This window comes from Gymnoscopelus braueri (assembly GCF_963280865.1).
Source record: "Gymnoscopelus braueri genome assembly, chromosome: 9".
NCBI classification, from domain to species: domain Eukaryota; kingdom Metazoa; phylum Chordata; class Actinopteri; order Myctophiformes; family Myctophidae; genus Gymnoscopelus; species Gymnoscopelus braueri.
Genome location: NC_137610.1, coordinates 16,267,806 through 16,286,774, shown reverse-complemented (window position 1 = coordinate 16,286,774; position 18,969 = coordinate 16,267,806). Strand labels below are relative to the sequence as shown.

At 42.3% G+C, this 18,969-nt stretch overlaps 1 protein-coding gene across 2 annotated transcripts in view; it reads left to right on the top strand.

Moving 5' to 3' along the window:
* Positions 1-4,486: 4,486 nt before the first annotated feature.
* The window catches only part of frmd5a (FERM domain containing 5a), a 79,777-nt gene continuing 65,294 nt past the window's right edge, over positions 4,487-18,969 (top strand). For both annotated transcript variants that reach the window (XM_080437978.1, XM_080437977.1), the window contains exon 1: positions 4,487-4,676. In XM_080437978.1, the coding sequence (XP_080294104.1) occupies positions 4,575-4,676 (102 nt within the window). In that variant the 5' untranslated portion in view covers positions 4,487-4,574. The remainder of the gene's footprint in view (positions 4,677-18,969) is intronic.

Here is an 18,969-nt window from a genome sequence, read left to right as displayed (position 1 = left end):
TTGATAATAATGGTAAATGATTTCAGACCGTTTTCTCATTCATGAACTCGAAGGCATTCTAAAATCCCAACTGTAAGCTGCTCACCACAAACACCATATTTGAACTGGGGACCCCCCACAATAATCATATTTGAACTGGGGACCGCCAAAATAATCATATTTGAACTGGGGACCCCCCCCCCCCCCACCTGGGGACCCCCCCCCCCCCACCCTGACAAGCACTTGGAATTGTAGGAGTTGAGGCATTACATTTAGCTTGACTCGGTTCCATATACAGTATATATATATATATATATTGTGAAAATAGCAAATCTACAAACTCACAGCGCCTCGCTTGTAGATCTGCTATTTTTAAATTATTTGCCTCTCTTATATTATTTGACAATTTGGCCAAATTTTTATAGTAGTTTGTTGATTACTTTTGATGCAGTAATGGTCTTTTTTTCTTTTTTCATTCTTTTTGTTGAGGTATTAAAAACAGTCCTTAAATTGTCACCCCCATTTTCGTCTGGATCTCGGACTTCATGTGGCCAGTCAACGAGGACAGTAATCTATGACGTCAGTGGCAGTGCTGTGACGTCAGCCATCTCCAATTTGGGCAAGGATTCAAACCAATTCCATCGCCTTTGACTTCCATTATAAGCTTTAAAAAGTTTAATTTAAAAAATAATTAAATTCTGGGTAATAATTAACCAAGGCATTACCTCATTAATATGCATAGACAGATAATCACAGACCCTCTCTGGCTCTGGCAGGTAAACCAGTACAAAGAGCCCATTTTTTATGATTATGTATTAATATTTTTATTTTACATGTATTTCTTATAGGCTAAATGGGGCAAGAGAAGAAAAAAACAGGGGCAGGTGGGGTAGGTTAAGACTTAGACAGGGGCCATTTACGAATTGCAGCCTCCTGAAGGTGTATCTTTAGGTCAGTTTTGAAAGTGAGTAGGGTTTTACACTCCTTTACTCCTTTTGGTAGGGCATTCCACGTTTTTGATGAATAGCATGAGAACGAGTTCATTCCCTTTGTTGAGCCAAATCTGGGTTGAACATGATTCGTGGAGCTGCCTCTGGTGTTATGATCGTGGATTTCATTAACGTTTTGGAAGTATTTTGACAAATACAGGGGGATCCCAATGTTGTGGGGTATCTTGAAGACCAGGCCCATAGCAAGTTGCTGTACTCTGTCCTCAACCCTAAGCCATCCAATCCTAGCAAAATGAGCAGGGGTTAGATGGGTTTTGTGATTGAGGCCAAGAAGTAGCCTTACTAGTTTGTTTTGGGATGTTTGGAGCCTTGTTTTTAAGGCCTTGGAGGTGTTGTGATACCATGAGGAGCTAGCCATGGTTCATCATGACAGTCATGTTTCAGGGCTAATGAGGAGCATGCATAATCGTAATAATAACCTTGTATGAGGGCCCCTGCAAGAATCTTCAGCGTATTCTTACTGACTAGACGTCCAATCCTATACAAAAAGCGTATTCTTTGGTTGACCTTTTTGATCACTCTTTCGGCGTTTTTGTTACCGGAGAGCCTTCAAGATGGAACCCAGGTAGGTAATTTACTGGGGTCATATATGTTCCCCGGGTTCTATGTTCCCCACTAAGGTTATGGTTAGGGTTAGGTTTAGGTTAGGTCCTATTCCCCGCTCCTTTCTTGTGATAATAAGTTGGAGGGTAAATTTAGGTCTGATCTGATGATAATGATGTACCGTACATCAAATCATGTATAGTCTACTTTACATTATTTCCAACAATTTTCCACACCATGTATTATTATTTTTATTATTTTTACGTTTTTTACATTTTAGAAAAAAATGCCTATTAATTTGAGGTGCCCACAGTTTTTAGGTGCCCACTCGACCTGATCCCGGCACCCCATAAAAATATACGTCTGTCACGAGGAGCCTGCAGGTACTTTCGTTGGATAATTGTTAAACTGACTCGATTGCATTTAAATGTTTTGTGTGTTTGTGGGAGCTTTATTTGTTTGACTGCCATTCAAAGGTGTCCTGATTATGTGCTTGCTTTTAATAGGCTATGTTGCGCGTTGGTCAAGAGAAATCCACCATTCCATGAGTATTTTGATTAGAGTATTAAGATAAAGACCTCCGAGTCCGTAGCCTAGCCTACCATATAAATGTGACAATTTCTTCAAATCATTTGAATACACGCTCGGCAACGGGACAGAGCAGACATTATATCGCGTAGCTTATGAGTGATTTCTTAAAAATTCGAATTAATTCTCGAATTTCTACATATATGTTTTTTTCTTTGACTAATTCGGCATTAATTTTCCAACTCATCCATATGTTGCAACGGTTAATGTTATCTTAATAGAGATTCTGTTAACTGGTCTACTCAGACCAACCACACGCTGACGTATACGTCTGACGTTTGCTTTATAATAGTAAAAACTCTGTGTCTCGTCACCAGCCCCGGTAGCTCGCCGTGATCGTATAGTGGTTAGTACTCTGCGTTGTGGCCGCAGCAACCCCGGTTCGAATCCGGGTCACGGCATTGCGAGACAATGTCACGGCACAAGGGCTGTCTTTTGGTTCGTGTGCCTGCAATTTATAATAATAATCTTTATTAATTTGATCTCACGACGCACGTTGAGAAATTCCGGCAACATTTGAATACATTTTGCTGCCATAATAATGGAGATTTGGCATTCTACCGCGTGGACGTTGTATCCATAGCCTTAACCAACAGACAGGGGGCACTAGTGGTGTAAAGTAACTTAAAGTACATGTACTCAAGTCAAGTGCTGTACTTTTGAGGTACTTTTACTTTACTGGAGTATTTCCCATTTTCAATACTTTTACTTCTACTACTATCTCAGAGACAAATATTGTACTTTTACTCCACTAGTAGACCACTACAATTTGAAAACTTTAGTTACTCCTTCCTCCTTACTGCAGATTTTGAATATTATTACAAAACATACATTAATCACTTCAACACTATACTTTGGCTATTTGAAAATAGCCGATCTACAAGTTCACAACGCTACGCTTTGTAAGCTTGTAGATCTGCTATTTTCAAAAGATTTTTATACATAACTTGTGAAATGCAGTTTGTCGGCCATACTGCATAATGAGTACTTTTACTTTTGGAGCTTTAACTATATTTTGATGCCAATACTTTTGTACCTTTACTCTAGTAAATGTTGAATTCCGGACTGTTTACTTGTAACAGAGTATTTCTACATTGTGGTATTGATATTTTTACTTATTAAAGTAATACATTTCAGTACTTCTTCCACCACTGGGGGGCACTAGCCACTTCACAAACGGCAAAGCTGCACATTATTATAATAGTAGTAGTCTATTATTATAACAATTTCATTGTGCATTGTAGTGGATAACTGCGTGAGCGAATATTGGTAGAGCATCTTTGATATATCTGACGGTATGACTTAAATTGATTTATCAATTTGTAGCAATATTTGTCACTCATCGACACGATACGAGTAGAAAATGTGTATTTTTAGGTAGATTGGAGGCTTTTTATAGCCTACATATTCGGAGTCGGACTGATAAGTAAAAACATTAACAGGTGCATTTCACGTTAAGATATGTACATGTATTTATTTATTTACTTATTTTGTCTTGTGCCAGCAGAGTATCTAGACTTTAGAGTACCTCCAAACCTAAGCTCTTTTGAGAATGTGCTGCCTGGCCCGAAGAATAGTGGCGTCACACTCAGAACTTGGAGAATAATGTTGCATATTAAGTGGGCAGAAATGCCCAACATGCCCGTTGGTTCTCACTGACGTCAGTTTCCAGGGGGAACCGCCCTCTTGCTCAAATTGCATCGGTGAATGGTGAATGATAATCAGTGTTGCCAGATATTGCGATAGAAATAAGCAACCAGGGTCTAGGAAAACAAGCCCAAAAGAAGCAAGCCCCCTTCGCCCTTTAAACATATTGCATGGCTATTTGAAAATAGCCGATCTACAAGCTCACAGAGTATGTCAGCTTGCAGATCTGCTATTTTCCAAAAAAAGAGGAATATTTTCGGGAAAAAAACACAAATCTTGTATGGGGTCCCTGGCACAAAATATTTTTTAGATCAGGGGTTGGTGAACAAATACATATTAGTTTGGGGGTCCTTGACATGAAAATGTTTGGGAACCACTGCTTTATAAACAAGTTCAACATTAGGAGGAAACAAGCCCAAAATAGGCAACTACACTTTAGAAACAAGCCCAAAAAAACATTTACAAGCAACTTTACAGAAAAGGACGCTCAAAGTCGCTTATAACAAGCGGACATGGCAACACTGATGATAATCCATCGCTCGGCTACACAGCACAAGGGTGAACTGCCCGTGGATCTGGATGCGGGTATCATTTGACTCTTCTCTTTATGCACAGGCCCACACAGTGCACGAAGACTTCATGGGACGGCAGTGCTGCTCCGCATCACATCGGCAGTTGCATGATCCGAAGCTGCAGCTCGTTTTTAAAGATAGGGAAAAATGAGGTCAATGTGACCAGATTACTTTAGATGCCGTGTTCAGTTTATTGTTCTGGTCCTAGACGCAGAAGACCAGTCATCCCGAGAAGATGTTGAGCCGATTTATGAGTGGCAGCATCAGGAACCTTGAGAGAGAATACAACTGTACCGTCAGGCTCCTGGATGATACGGAATATACGTGCACGATTCAGGTTAGTCACCTGTTCCATACACCTCAATTCCCATCCCAGAGCATAGTGGTGCAATTGTCTCTGACCTGGCAGCAGAACGCAGCATAGGCAGTGCAAGCATGCAGGTATACTCGACTGGTCTCTGTCACAATGCTTCTTCTGCCTGTGCAATCATAGGCTACTACTAGGAAAGATATTCTCTGTTTGACATACAATATCCCATTAAAATCTGAGGTCGATTCTACAAATGTCTTTATATCCTAACGGGTTTCCGAAACACATATGTTGCTATAATATCCAGTGGTTCTGAAACTTTTTCATGTCAAGGACCCCCAAAATGTATTTGGCTAAGGATACCCATCTCAAAATATTTTCTTCCAGGGACCCCCAGAAGCAAAGATTTGAGTTACAAATGTTCCCTTTAAAAATATATATATTTAAAGATTTGCACCAATTTATTTTCATGATTTAAAAAAAATAGCAGATCTACAAGCTCATACACACTTGGTGCCACGCTATGAGCTTGTATATCTGCTATTTTTTTAATAGCCAAAGTATAATAAAATGATGCTAAAATTGGTTAAAATCAAAAAATTACACAGATGCTTTCCCGGTCTTAATGGGATATTATAGGCCTGTCTATCTACAGGAATTCGGATTGCCCAGGGCCAGTATGACACATTATTATCATGACAATCCTCCACTAAAAGGGGTGTTTGGTCCCTAGGCATCATCATAGATCAGCGGGACAGACAGGGCATGACACCTGCACATCAAAGTTGACAGGGTGCAACATGCATCCATGTAGCCATGGAGCTATTGAGGTCTGCACTATAGCATCAGGTGGAAACGATGCATGCTTTTTTACATGGCATTTGCTTGTTTGTTACACTTTGACGAGTTTCTATCGCAGGGTTACCGCTTTACTTGTTTTATAAATTTTTACACATTAACATGTGTGGAATAATTGTAAAGTGGATTTGAAAAGACACAAGTTGATAAAGGAAGAAAGTACATTACCAGGCATATAGAGACACTATTTAATAGCGATCATTTACACTCACTCAGTCATAGTATCATGCCAGCTCATGCCATTTCCACCAGCCTCTTGCATCAATAATGCACATAAGCTATCCTATTGCTGCACTGGAAGAATGAGCATCATCAATGAACACTGTGGCTCCTCATTGGCATAAAACGTTGCCAAAACGCATCCAGGTGTATTGATGAGAGACCATGATAGATGATTATTGATATTATTAATCAGGATGGTGCTTGATGTTTGCCTTCATACGTAGACTTCAGCAGTAGTAGGGAAATGGATAAGTTGCATATGATATTAAACAGAAGGAGGCCTTGTGATTAAACCATGTCTATTTCTTCCTTTTGTCTCTCCACTTCAAGACTCCTTTGCCTTGCTTTGGGCTCAGCCTTCAAAAGCAGGTGATCATCCGTTCATTCATTTTCAAGATATTAGAGCTTTTCTGCAGGATGCAAAGTTGTGGGGAAACAAAAGGATCTTGGGTGGATCCTCCGCGCGCACATCAGACACATCAGAAGCGCTTTTCAAGTAAGACCTGTCACTGTCAGGGAGACATTTAAAGGCATCAAGAGAGCCACCTGTGTGCAACAAGGGAACATGAAGCAACCATTTGTGCTCGTTGTCCCTTTGATATCTAGTTTCAGTCTGCTGTACTGCATTTGAACCACTGTCACCCGTTGGGGGTGGAGGGGGGTGATGCAGAATGCTGCCAGTGCTGTATAGGAACGTGACTGTGTGCAGCTCAGGTTGTAAACAGACCTGTGTCTGTGCTTTTAAGGATGAGCTTAAGCTGAGGCTGGAGCGAATCCACCAGGAATGTGAAGCCAGCAGGTGTGCTGTTTGCAGCAGTGTCGTGTGGTTTGGGCAGCTGACGTCACCAGACTGGAGGCAGGAGAGGGGAGGGGAGGGGTGGCAAAGGGAGTGATAGAGCAGAAATGCTGCCGTGACCGTCTGCCATCCAGCTATCAGTGTGTCTAACCTGGGCCTTGGGAGATAATTGGTGCGTCCACCTATACCAGTTGTACCAGTGCTATACAATGGGCCAGGGATTGTGTCCCTGATTTTGTGTCTTATGATTTTGGCCTTCCCTGCCATCTGCACAGCCTAGCCAAAAGACCAACTATAATTCCAGGACACCTAGACTGGGGTTATTATCAGTAATAGGCGTAACTAGGTCATTCTCCCTCTTTCTCCCTCTCTCTCCCTCTCTACCACTCATTCTCTCTGTCTGTCTTTCTCTGTCTCTCCCCCTCTGTCTCCCTCCTCTTCATATCCTGTTCCCACAATGCCATATTGTGACAATCTATCCCCAATGGACCTGTGTCCATTACACTTTCATCTTTTCCCTAAAATGGTTAATGGCTCTCTAAATTCAGACTAGCCCCCCGGCTTAAGGCTGGCCTGCTTCCTCTGACACCCAACCAGGTACCAACAGCTTTGTCCTGATTACCCCAGTCTGTAAAGGTGTCTGTAGCATTAGGAATCTTAAAAACAAACTTGGGTGTTGAGAACCAGTCAAATGAATGACAAAAAATAAATAAATAAAGTTATATTTTTCAAAATAGTGTAAAACATTATGTGAAGTAAATGAGTGGAGGTACTTCTTTGGCATACTGGCAGTGTGCAAAAGAAATGTGGCGCTAATTGGTCCAGCAGTTTGCAAGTTTAGCTCCGGACACACACACACACACACACACACACACACACACACACACACACACACACACACACACACACACACACACACACACACACACACACACACACACACACACACACACACACACACACACACACACACACTTGCAACTGTGTCCGCAAAATGCCTTCTAATGTTGAATTTCCTTGCTAAAGAAAGTAAAGGTAAAAGTAAAAGAGGGAGATAGCAAGGGCTTTAGACACAAATAAAAATGCAGCCAACTTACAGAATCTCATAGGTCACCAAAAACCATAATCTCATATGTCAACAATAACCGTGTACCACTGCATATGTGAAATTTCGGCAAAGTGAAAATAATACAGAACTATTTGCACAAGTTGTGCGGCACAATGAGCCAAAGGATGGTGAATAACCAGGCAATACTTGGCATTGAGTGTGAACTGGCTAAACAGATGGGCTTCAAAGATATTATAAAGGACGTTGCAACCAGAACGATTAGAAAGATGGCTGAGATGAAAAAATATAAAATATAAGATTTTCTACTAAGACGTGTGGTGTGTAGGAGAGAGAGCATGTACATGCTTTGATACGAGTAAAGCAGATTTGGGGAGGGCCTATTCAAACACACTAGTTTTCATGTCTCAAGTCCTGTTCTAATGGTCAGGCACTGACTACCGTAACCACACACATCTTTCAAAGATAGGCAAGATCTGATAATTGCGCATTAGAGAGGAGTCTGTTAAACCTACTGTATTAATGAATGAATTGACGTTGAAATATAGGCGTATTGTGACCACAGTCTGTTTGATGAGCACAGGGGATGAAAATAACGTTAGTGGGATAGTCCTGGAAAGTATTGCTATCGCAGCAACATTCACCTTTTTTAATCAACAGCTTAAACATGACATGGGATATGCTACTTCACCTTATACATATACTTCACTTTAGGGCCGGGGACACATTTAAGAAAAATATTAAAAATAAATGAAAAAAGTTATGGAAAATTCATGGCCCCCTCACGCATTAGTAGGACACTCTAATGCGTGAGGGGGCCATGAATTTTCCATAACTTTTTTCATTTATTTTTAATATTTTTTTTAAATGTGTCCCCGGCCCGAGAGTGAAGTATCCCTTTAATTAACAGTTCATATCCAGGAATTCACATTATAGACACTATAACTCTGACTGACAAATAAAATGTCCAAAACCACCCAACCATTTCTTTATTTATTTGTTGCCACTACATTATTATTATTATTATTATTTGTTTGTTTCCTTTCTTTTCTAAATAATAATTTTCTGTGAAGTGCATTGAGTTGCACTTGATTTTTGAAATGTGCTATATAAATCAAGTTTGATTTAATTTGTTTTGACATAATGCTTCACTCTAATGAATTATAGATTTATATTTGTATGATGAAGAAGTGAGTGCACCTCATTATACAGTACTGCCCTTCAGATTTAGCTGCAGTCCAGCTGTAGTTTGATGTAAGTCCCTGCCATCTTCTGTTTGCCTCAGGCCTCTTCCAACGCGATGCTGCTGTGCCTGGTGTAAGGAGTTCAAACGCTCATCACATTCCCTGGGACACATCTGAATAGCAGGTCATGTCCAAATGGAGGGATTTAACCATGCACTTTCAACTTGGCATCCTTATTTTGGCATGTCATTCAAGGAGCACTTCACCCATTTGAAACCATATCTTCATATAATTGGTCCTCAGTCATGCACATCATAAGATGGCACCAATTCTGTCTACTCACTCTCTGTGTCTCAGAGCTGGGCTGTGGACAGTTCAGAAACCTGCCTACCAATGACTTCATCGATGGGGATTCTTAGCTAAACAGCTAGACAGGAACGGTGCCATCTTATTCAACTTTAGGACTAGGGATGTGTGGAACGATTAATTTCACTGACTCATTTATTCGATTAATCGGTGCAGGAAAGTAGGCCAAATGAATTATGCCTGCATAATGCATGGCCGTAAAATGACCGCAAATTGAACTACAGTGTCTAATTTATACAGTATGAACACTCAAGGCTCGTGGCTAATCTACAAATGCATTCATTTCAGACAAACGTCACATTTAATCATTACAACAGGTGACTACTTTGAATGATACATATCAATCTGTTGAATGAATCGTTCGTAACTGCCATATTATGCTCCACCTCCAACCTCAATGTTATCATTTTCGCCAGACCTTGTATTCCGGCTTGATGTAGTTTATCGAAGTCTTTGCCTTCAACAAAACTGAGTGGTAGCATTGTCTACTGCTCATCTGTGTGATGAGTTGGGTTAAAATCACATTGGTGGTGGGCAGTGTGTGTTTGACTACCTCCAGCGTTACTCTCGCCTTGGTGATTCATGTCCAGCCAGGTGTTTTACTGTTGTGTTTACAGTATATTGGATGTGATTTCTCATCGCTCCAGTTGAATTCTTGTATGCCATTTCCACTGGACACAACCTACACACAATTTTCCCATCGTCTTTCAAATCAAAGTACTCCAAAACGTTGCTCTTTTTTCGAACCATCGTGTAGCTGCAGAGTGCCAGGCTGCTGACCAACACTGCACAAATCAGTGTGACAGGCCCGCTAATCACCCGTGTTAATACTTAATTGGAACGTATTTTTGCTTGTTAAAATCAACATTTTATCAAGATATGACAGTAATTGTGTGCTAAATTGAATGTGTAAAACAAGACGTAAATGTGTTATTAAAATAAATCAATATACTTTTTTTTTGTATATTGTCCATTTTTTTGTCCAAACAAAAGAGTCAGACGTGAGATCACAACGTGAGATCTATAATCTCACAACATGAGATTATTGATTTTTGATTGACTTTAGGAATATTTTTTGAATATTTCTTGCGTTGCTCGCAGAAATGAACACATTTTCAAGTGGCACAATGTGACAACACTGTTATTTTTGGTGAATAACATGGTGAATCTGAAGCACAATTCACCCTTACTCCAATTTGGTGCTGTCAGTTGCATTAGACCCTGAGCCCTCTTTACACAGCTTGTGGAGCCTGTTTGCTGTCCTCTTATGAGTTTGAACTCTCACCAGCATTTGCATACAGGTATACCGTGAGAACCCTTTTGTTGCACTGTGGCATCCTCAGATTCTAATATTTCATTTCTCCATTGTAACCAAGGCTCAATATCTCGCCTTTTGTTAGCGCATAGGATAGAGAGACACACACACACACACACACACACACACACACACACACACACACACACACACACACACACACACACACACACACACACACACACACACACACACACACACACACACAGCTAAGTTTTCAGTTGCAATGACACAGCTAGTACAGTATAACCCAGTCGGTTGGTTGGTTGGTCTGTCTGCCAGTTAGGTCTGTCACGATCTTTACATTTTAGTTGACTTGTAGATTGGATATTTTCACTACTTAAATCTTGTTTTTACAGTTTTCGAAACTTTTCACCTATAATGACATGCCCGAAATAGATATAGATTATTAATACATTGTTTTATTAAACGATAGATTATGGATTTATTTGTATTTTTATAATTGATAAAATGGATTAGTCCGATTAACTTTTGCACCCCTAGTGTAAATCAGAACCAGACAACCCATTCCAAAAGCAGGCAAAGGGTGAGCGGTTTAGGAGGGCTTATGTTTTTTTTCCTCAAGGGTGCTGCTGTACAGACCCTCTCCTTTCTCTGTCTCCTAGGTGATAAAGCAACTAGGAGTGGGGTGGGTGGGCTTACATTTAAACATGGTGCCAGCCAGGGTCTCAGCTGTTGCTACGGTGACTCCATAGTTACGTTGCCAAAATGTGAGATCACTCCCAGTCAGGATATCCCCTCGCAAAAGCCTCTACAAAAGGCCCTGGCCATTAGCTGTCAGAGAGTAGAACCTATACACACACAAGAGGATAATTTACTCCCTGAATGCCATTGAATCGTACTGGTGATGAGGTGGCTGATGCCACACCCACCTAAATTGGTACCCCCTCTAGACTGTCCCCTGTATTCCCCCACATTCTCTCATAACTGCATATGCCATAATGCTGTCCTCAGTGATGGACAAAGTAGCCTACTCAACCTCTGTTCTTGAGTCAAAGTATAGATACTCCTGGACGAATATTACTCAACTACAAGTGAAAATAGCTTTCTCCCCCCCCCCCCCCCCCAAAAGATGTGCATGTTAACTTTCTAAATGTTCAAGATGATCAGATTTTTTGTTGTTGCTAAATAGCAAAAATAGTAGATCTACCAGCTCAACACATCAAATTGCCACTCGTTGAGCTTGTAGTTCTGCTATTTTAGCTATTCATTGTATAATGACGTATTGGGGGCTTTGAGTGGTTAAAGCTTACTTTAACAGTGTTACCAATCATCTTTTTTTTCACTAAATGGAAACTTATACATATACCTATTTATTACATTGTTATTACCGTTTTATTCAAAGTTCTTCTAAGGCCTTTAAGGACCACACAGGTGGTTAGGCACGTTTAGCCCATTGACTAAAGACTCACACTCCAAATGAAATGTCTAAAAATAAAACATAAATAAAACATGGCTGATTAATGCATTCTACTACTCTGCCACCAAAATGTGGAACACCCTACCACCAGCCATCAAACTTTACAACTCCCTGGTCTATCCTCATTCAAAACCACCCAAAATAGCACCTGTCCGCAAATTGCAACAGGACCTAGAAATGTCGTCTCGCTTGCCACCAGAGACTACCGTCAGCATGGTTTCTGTATACATTACCTTTTATTGCTCCTGGTTTTGATGATGATTTGTATTGTATTGTATGTCTTGTGTATGTCCTGGTTATGAATTGAATACATAGTAGACCGGTGCCCGTTGGGTATCGGTCTAGTCGGGAACTACGCTAGTTGGGAACGATACAAATAGGGAATGCATGCCCCACCCTGTTATGCAATACTGTATCTGTTTTAACCGTCGGTCGGTCTGTCTGTCCTGTCTGTCTGTCTGTCTGTCTGTCTGTCTGTCTGTCTGTCTGTCTGTCTGTCTGTCTGTCTGTCTGTCTGTCTGTCTGTCTGTCTGTCTGTCTGTCTGTCTGTCTGTCTGTCTGTCTGTCTGTCTGTCTGTCTGTCTGTGTCCCTTTTGTGCCAGCCCATATGGAAAAGTCCTTGTGCAGTGGTAAACGTCTGTGTGTATGTGTGGAGAATGTCTGAAGAGTGCAAACTGACTGTGAAAAGTGGACTGACTAATGTCTGGTGTGGGGAATTCGACAGGTGTGGGGAATTTGCCAAATCAAGCTAAGGCTGGGGTTACCATGGCTATCAATTGGCTCATTTGGGCCATGGCCCATGGCCAGAGCCTTTTCTGGCAGTTATGGACTCCCGCTTATCCGATCGACCCGACACCGTGCACTCAACCCCCCCGGGTCGTCTGCCGAATTTGAAGTTGGTTGGTCGAACGGTTGTCGAATTACGTAAAATACAGATGTACGTACAGAGATTCCGTGCATTTATTGTAAGATTACCACAATGGAAACATGCCCTCAGGGCTTTTTGTGTTATCCTTTTAGCATTGCTTGCGTAATTGATTGTACTTGCTGTACTGTTTTAGAAAGTATTCAATCAATCAAGCTACTAACTGGACAATGGTCTGTGTTTACAAAATATGTCCGAAGCAATGAATAGACAGTGTCGTTGAACTGGAGTCAGGTTACTTTCCAGCCAGTCTCACTCTACAGATCCCTGGTGACTTAACCTTACACGTTGGTCTGCATGTTTCTCTCCATCTCTCTCTCAATTTGTCCAAGTCAGTGTCTCTGTCTCCCATACTACACACAGAAAGATAATGGTTCTTAAATTGTTCTTTAAAAGGCTATATGGTTGCACAAAGAAGCATCACCTACTAAAGAACCATTTTATTTAGTGAATATTTCTTCATGTTCCTCATATGGTTCTAGAGAACCCTTTTTTGTCAAAGTTCTTTGAGGAACCACAAATGGTTCCTCTAATAATCATCCATTAGCCACTTAAACCATGTATTAATAGGCTGAAACATTTGCCAAAAATAGCCAATATACAATCTCACAACGTGTCGCGTTGCCACGCGTTGTGAGCTTGTAGATCGGCTATTTTTGATGAAGAAATTTGGTGTAGAGGATAGAAAAGGAGTGGGCCAAGTACAGAGCCCTGGGAGACACTGTTCGATGAAGCATATAAGGTTTAAGTGGTTAAGAAGGGTTCTTTCTGGAACCATTAAAATAATGGTCTGAAAGGTTCTTTCTGGAACTAAAAATGTATCTTCTATATGAGCATCACTCAGAAGAACCACCTTCGGTTCCAGTTGGCACCTTTATTTTTTTTGTGTGTGTGCTCTCGTAGTCTCCTATCCTGTCTGTCGGATAGGAGTCTGTAGTCTGCTCAACCCTGTCCCAGGCAGCTCAGCAAGGGTCGAAGCAGTGTCTGCGGTCCTACAGTGTCTGCTTGCTGAGTTTGTGTGCATTCACGCTTAGAGCTCACGCCGGCTGCCACACTGTTGCTATGCTGCATATCAATGATTAAAATGTGTGCTAGGCCTGAATATTTCATGGGGTGCGTCCTCGGGAGGACGTCGCACGGCTGTGTTTATGTCTCTTATTGTTTTGCGTAAAGCACTTTGAGTTGCCTTGTTTTTGAATTGTGCTTTACAAATAGACCTGCCTTGCTTTGTCATAGCGCTGCAGAGCTACCATTGGTCGCACAAAGGATTACATCAGCATCTGATGAGGGGAGGGACACGATTTGGTGTTTGTTAAGAGACGTACTCTTGTACTCTTGTGGACGTCGCACGGCTGTGTTTATGTCTCTTATTGTTTTGTGTAAAGCACTTTGAGTTGCCTACTTGCCTTGTTGTTGAAATGCACTTTACAAATAGACCTGCCTTGCTTTGTCATAGCACTGCAGAGCTACCATTGGTCGCACAAAGGATTACATCAGCATCTAAATGAGGGGAGGGACACGATCTGGTGTTTGTTTGAGTTAGTGTCTGCAAATGTCTCATATTACCCCAGCATCTCTGTCTGTTCGTGTGTGTGGTGTGCACGTGGCTGAGTTTGAATGTGTGTGGGCAGGAGGATGGACAGAAGGCAGGCAGTTTGTCGATAGCAGTCTGCTGCTGTCCTCCATTGTGTCTTCTGGGCTGTGTTGTGTGATGGAGGAAAACAGAGAAAGGCCAGGGGGTTACACTCCAGCTGGGGGCGTGAATCCCCCCCCCCCCACACTCACACACACACACACACACTTTGAAAACTGGGGAAATCCATCCCATGACGTACGGAACGGATGGAGGGCTGAGGGGAGGAGAGTGTAGTGGGGTTCACGATCCTATTAGCCCTTACATAGCTCGTTTCACGCCAACGCTTGTTGTATAAAGGAGAGAGCCTCCGGCCATGGTAATGCAAACAGATTGCACAGATTGTTGGTGATGTTTAAGTGCTTCAGTGGCCACATAAATGACTTGACATGGTGCGGTCGAGTCCTGGAATGGAGACGAGGGAGGAAACTGGCTGGCTTGACTCCATCACAGACGGGGGAAATAAAAGATACTGTCTCTTGAGGCAAGCTTTGGTCGAGTCAAAGCAGTGATTTGAGCCCGGCCGATGCCAGATTTTATTTAAGGTGCTCCTTAAGTAAAAATTTAACTCGATATATGAAAAGAACATTTTACTTTAATACATTGAACAAGCAAACAAGTAAATATAAAGTACATGAACTGGATTTGTTTTATTTAACCACTTAAAGACGCCATGACATGCCGCAGTAATCATGATAGCCTATTTGAGAGAGAATGCTTTCTTCATGGTGGGGGGAGAAATAGGGTGATTCATGTTTCCAGATAGGTTTTGTATAAATGGTGGCGGGACGATAAAAAATTGCATTGAAAACATTTAAGTAGACCCCAAATTAAGTGTATGCCCCCATGTGAAAGATGCGTCATATTTTTTTTTTACTTTTTTCCCCAGGGGAAAAATGTGAAATATGAAAAATGACTTTTCTTTTGTCATTTTAGTTTTTAAATTAAAGTTGTTAAATTGGTACACGTCGGCTGCATAACTGCTGATACAGATACAGATACAAAAAAGCTAAACAATGGCCTATATATAACAGTCAAACTATATAACTGGCTCTACTTGAGTCAAGCTTTGGTCAGGTCACATCAGTGATGAGTGATGACACATTATGTGCAACCACCTCCACCCAGAGGGTTAACTTTGTGTGAGCAAAAGATTCAATAAGCTGCTGGTTTCAAGCTGAATTGTACAGCCTTTTATTTTGGGCTGTTTCACAATAAAGTGGCCTTGAGTTTTTCGTTTCCTCCAGGCAGAAGGTCAGAAACAATTTTTCGGCCCTGCCGTCCGTCCGTTCTTTGGCCTATAATTCTTTAACCGTAGGTCGTACAATAAAAATGTGGATCTTGGAAAGGCCCCGGCCTTTTGTACCAGAATAGATTTTTTGCTACTACTCCTACGGATTTTTTTTATAAAGATATTGTATTGGCCTTTTTTTCTCTGCCTTTATTGAGAGGAGAGTAGGCTGACAGGAAATGGGGAGAGAGATGGGGGGGGGTGACACGCAGCAAAGGTAGTTGGGATTGGGAATTGAACCTGCGACACGCTGTCAGGCCTATGTGGTATGCGCCTGGACCGCTAGGCCCACTCCTACAGATTTTGTTAAAAGCGCACAGAAATTGGTACACATTATCTCTTGGGTCAGGTGATCAACTCAGATTTTCTCAGATTCCATTCCAATTGGCTATGACTGCCTTCCAAATTTCACGGCCTGGGTAGGCAAACCGGCCTGGGCGGAGACCTGGGCTCCGAGGAGTGCACTTGTCTAGTAATGAATGATGTTGTACTGTAGTTGTGTCCTCAGTGACAACCGTGGTTGTTGGAATTCATGTAGTATATTTGTCTACATTTATTGTCTATGTGGATTAGTTTACAATTTTTTGTTCTAGCTTCAAGTAAATGAGTATGCTAGTCTCATTACCCTCACTTGACATGGCATCTTACTTGTTGGTCTGACATTCTATGGACAGGAATTCATTACTAGAGGTAAACAAAACTCATCTAAAAACTGGTTCTAGGGTGGCTTTGGGTTGGAGATTAATACTAATCTGAGTGGCATCAATACACAGCGTCAGCATGCAGCATGAGATCAGACAAGTTCTGACAGCCGTGACAGACCTCCTGCCAGCCTGTAGAACACAGAGAGAGAGAGAGAGAGAGTGACAGAGATGGAAGGAGAGAGGGAGAGGGAGAGAGACACACACACAGAGAGAGAGAGAGAGAGAGAGAGAGAGAGAGAGAGGGATGTCTCCAGGCCTTTCTCAGAAACAACCATGGGTTTCCCTCTCTCTCATTAATTTGCACCCGCTATCTCTTTACGCTGCGGTCCTAATCGTAACTTTGTCCCTGTTTGCTCCACAAGCCACCTTTCTCTCTCTCTATCTCTATCTCTATCTCTCTCTCTATCTCTCTTGGCTTCGTGACACTGCAGGATTTCCTGAGCTAATGATCGCTGCCTCTCCACAGCTCTAGTCTCCTCTCTCCAACGTTGTTATGTGTTGATCACAGATGCTGTCTGTTTATTTCCTGGGCAGACAGTACCGCCCCATCTTACCTTCCAGACAGACAGACACCCACCCTCAATTCTGTGGGATCTCTCATCTGTGAGGGCTTTGGCGTGACTACTGCACCGATCAAGGGAGCAACGATTTGACATTAGAACTCAAACGCCAGACAGTCCTGGTGGTGGCATCAATTGATGGCAACATGAAGTAGTTTCTTCATATCTGTCCATCGTGACTAAACCTACACTGTGGCTGCTCCATTGAAGTCTTTTCCAGAGTTGAATTATTCAATGAAAAGAACCTCTTGGTTCACAGTTCCTGTTCCTTTTGAGGGGATTAAGCTCCAAATGATTGAAACAATTCTCTCCATGAATGAATGTAAGTAAGCCGGATTCTTTTGTTTGTTTGTTTTTTGCATATGAAAGGTTATAAAAGGCAAACTTTAGCAAAATAATGGGTTTGCCTCAAGCCCCCAGAGTTGCTGAGAAACATTGAAGCCGCCACCCCAGTGGCTAAAGCTGGAACTGCAGGCGGGGAGAAATACAGAGGGACAGCGAGTGCATTTTCCGGCAGCGGCTGCTGCCGCGGAGCTGCCGGCGGCGCCAGCTTTGGGAGTGTGCTGCGTTTGTGTAACGCAGTCCCCACCAATATTATTTACGATTCTGTGCCTATCGGTACATAACTCGAGTCGACTAGCAGACCATCGGCCGGTCGTCGCGGGCACTCGCGCCTGGAGGCGCTCGGGCGCGACTCCTTGGCCTCAAGGTCTGCTGAGTCGGCGCGCCTCCGTCATGGTCCAAAACTATACTTTATCGGCGGAAAAAATAAGTTGACTGCCGCTCCTCCACCGGCAGTTCCGCGGCAGTTCCGCTGCTGCCGCTCCTCCACCGGCAGTTCCGCGGCAGTTCCGCTGCTCCGCCGGCAGCTGCCGCTCCACCGGCGGCGACTGCCGCTCCTCCACCAGCAGTTCCGCGGCAGTTCCGCGGCAGCAGCCGCTGCCGGAAAATGCACTCGCTCCTTCTGGAAATACATGCACGAGCAAAAAATACTGAGATATTTATATATATAAGAATATATAATATAAATATGTAAACATATTATACATAAATACGTATGCATTTACATATAAATATGCATCTCGAGTGTATTTAATAAATATCTCGCCTTCATGGCTCGACACACAGGCTCGTTCATGGAGGTAGTTTGTGACGTAGGACGCAAAAAGGACACTAGTGCGCATGCTCATAACTTTATGGCTGCTCGAAACGACTCAAAAAACGACCCAATATTTCTACTTCCGGCAGACTTCCGGGTGCTTCAAAACGCGACTGAGCACTTTCATTTAAATGAATAGCTGGGGACGGGGCAATCCGCCCTCTAGTTATATTATACCTCTATGGTTTGCTGGTACTGTAGACCGTCTAGTGAGTGGTCTGAAGTATAGTCCCAGTTTTTAGTTACAGCTAGTTTTCTCAACTGGATGTTTATTGTTTTGTTTAAACTAATGAAAAAGAAAACGTAGCCTTTGTCTTTTATAATTCATAACTGTCATTGGTAGATTAATGGCAAAGCAACAAAACTCCTCTAATTCAGAGTAGGCTACAGAACTTTGGGCCCCTGCTCTCCTCTTGACATACTAAAATGAACACTGTATCTGAAACGGCCGCTGAATCCATCAAAATGTGCTTTTCAGATTCAGTGCCGTTTACGACAGCTATCTGAGGCAGCCTTATGAAAGCAGCCACCGAGGAAAACCATCTGCACGCATACAAACAAGTGTCTGGCTCAGGGAAGCAGAATACCCTGCCTGTAATTGTACAGATGGGGCTGTGAGTCTATGAAGAGGCCACTTGAGCTGAGCTGAGTAAGAGGTTGTTCTCCAATAGATCTCACTCTCGCTCTGTTTCCCTGTATTTTATCTCTGAAGTTCATAAAACAGACATGTGTGAGTGTGCGTGCGTGCATGCGTGTGTGCATGCGTGCGTGCGTGCGTGCGTGCGTGTGCACTAGATAGT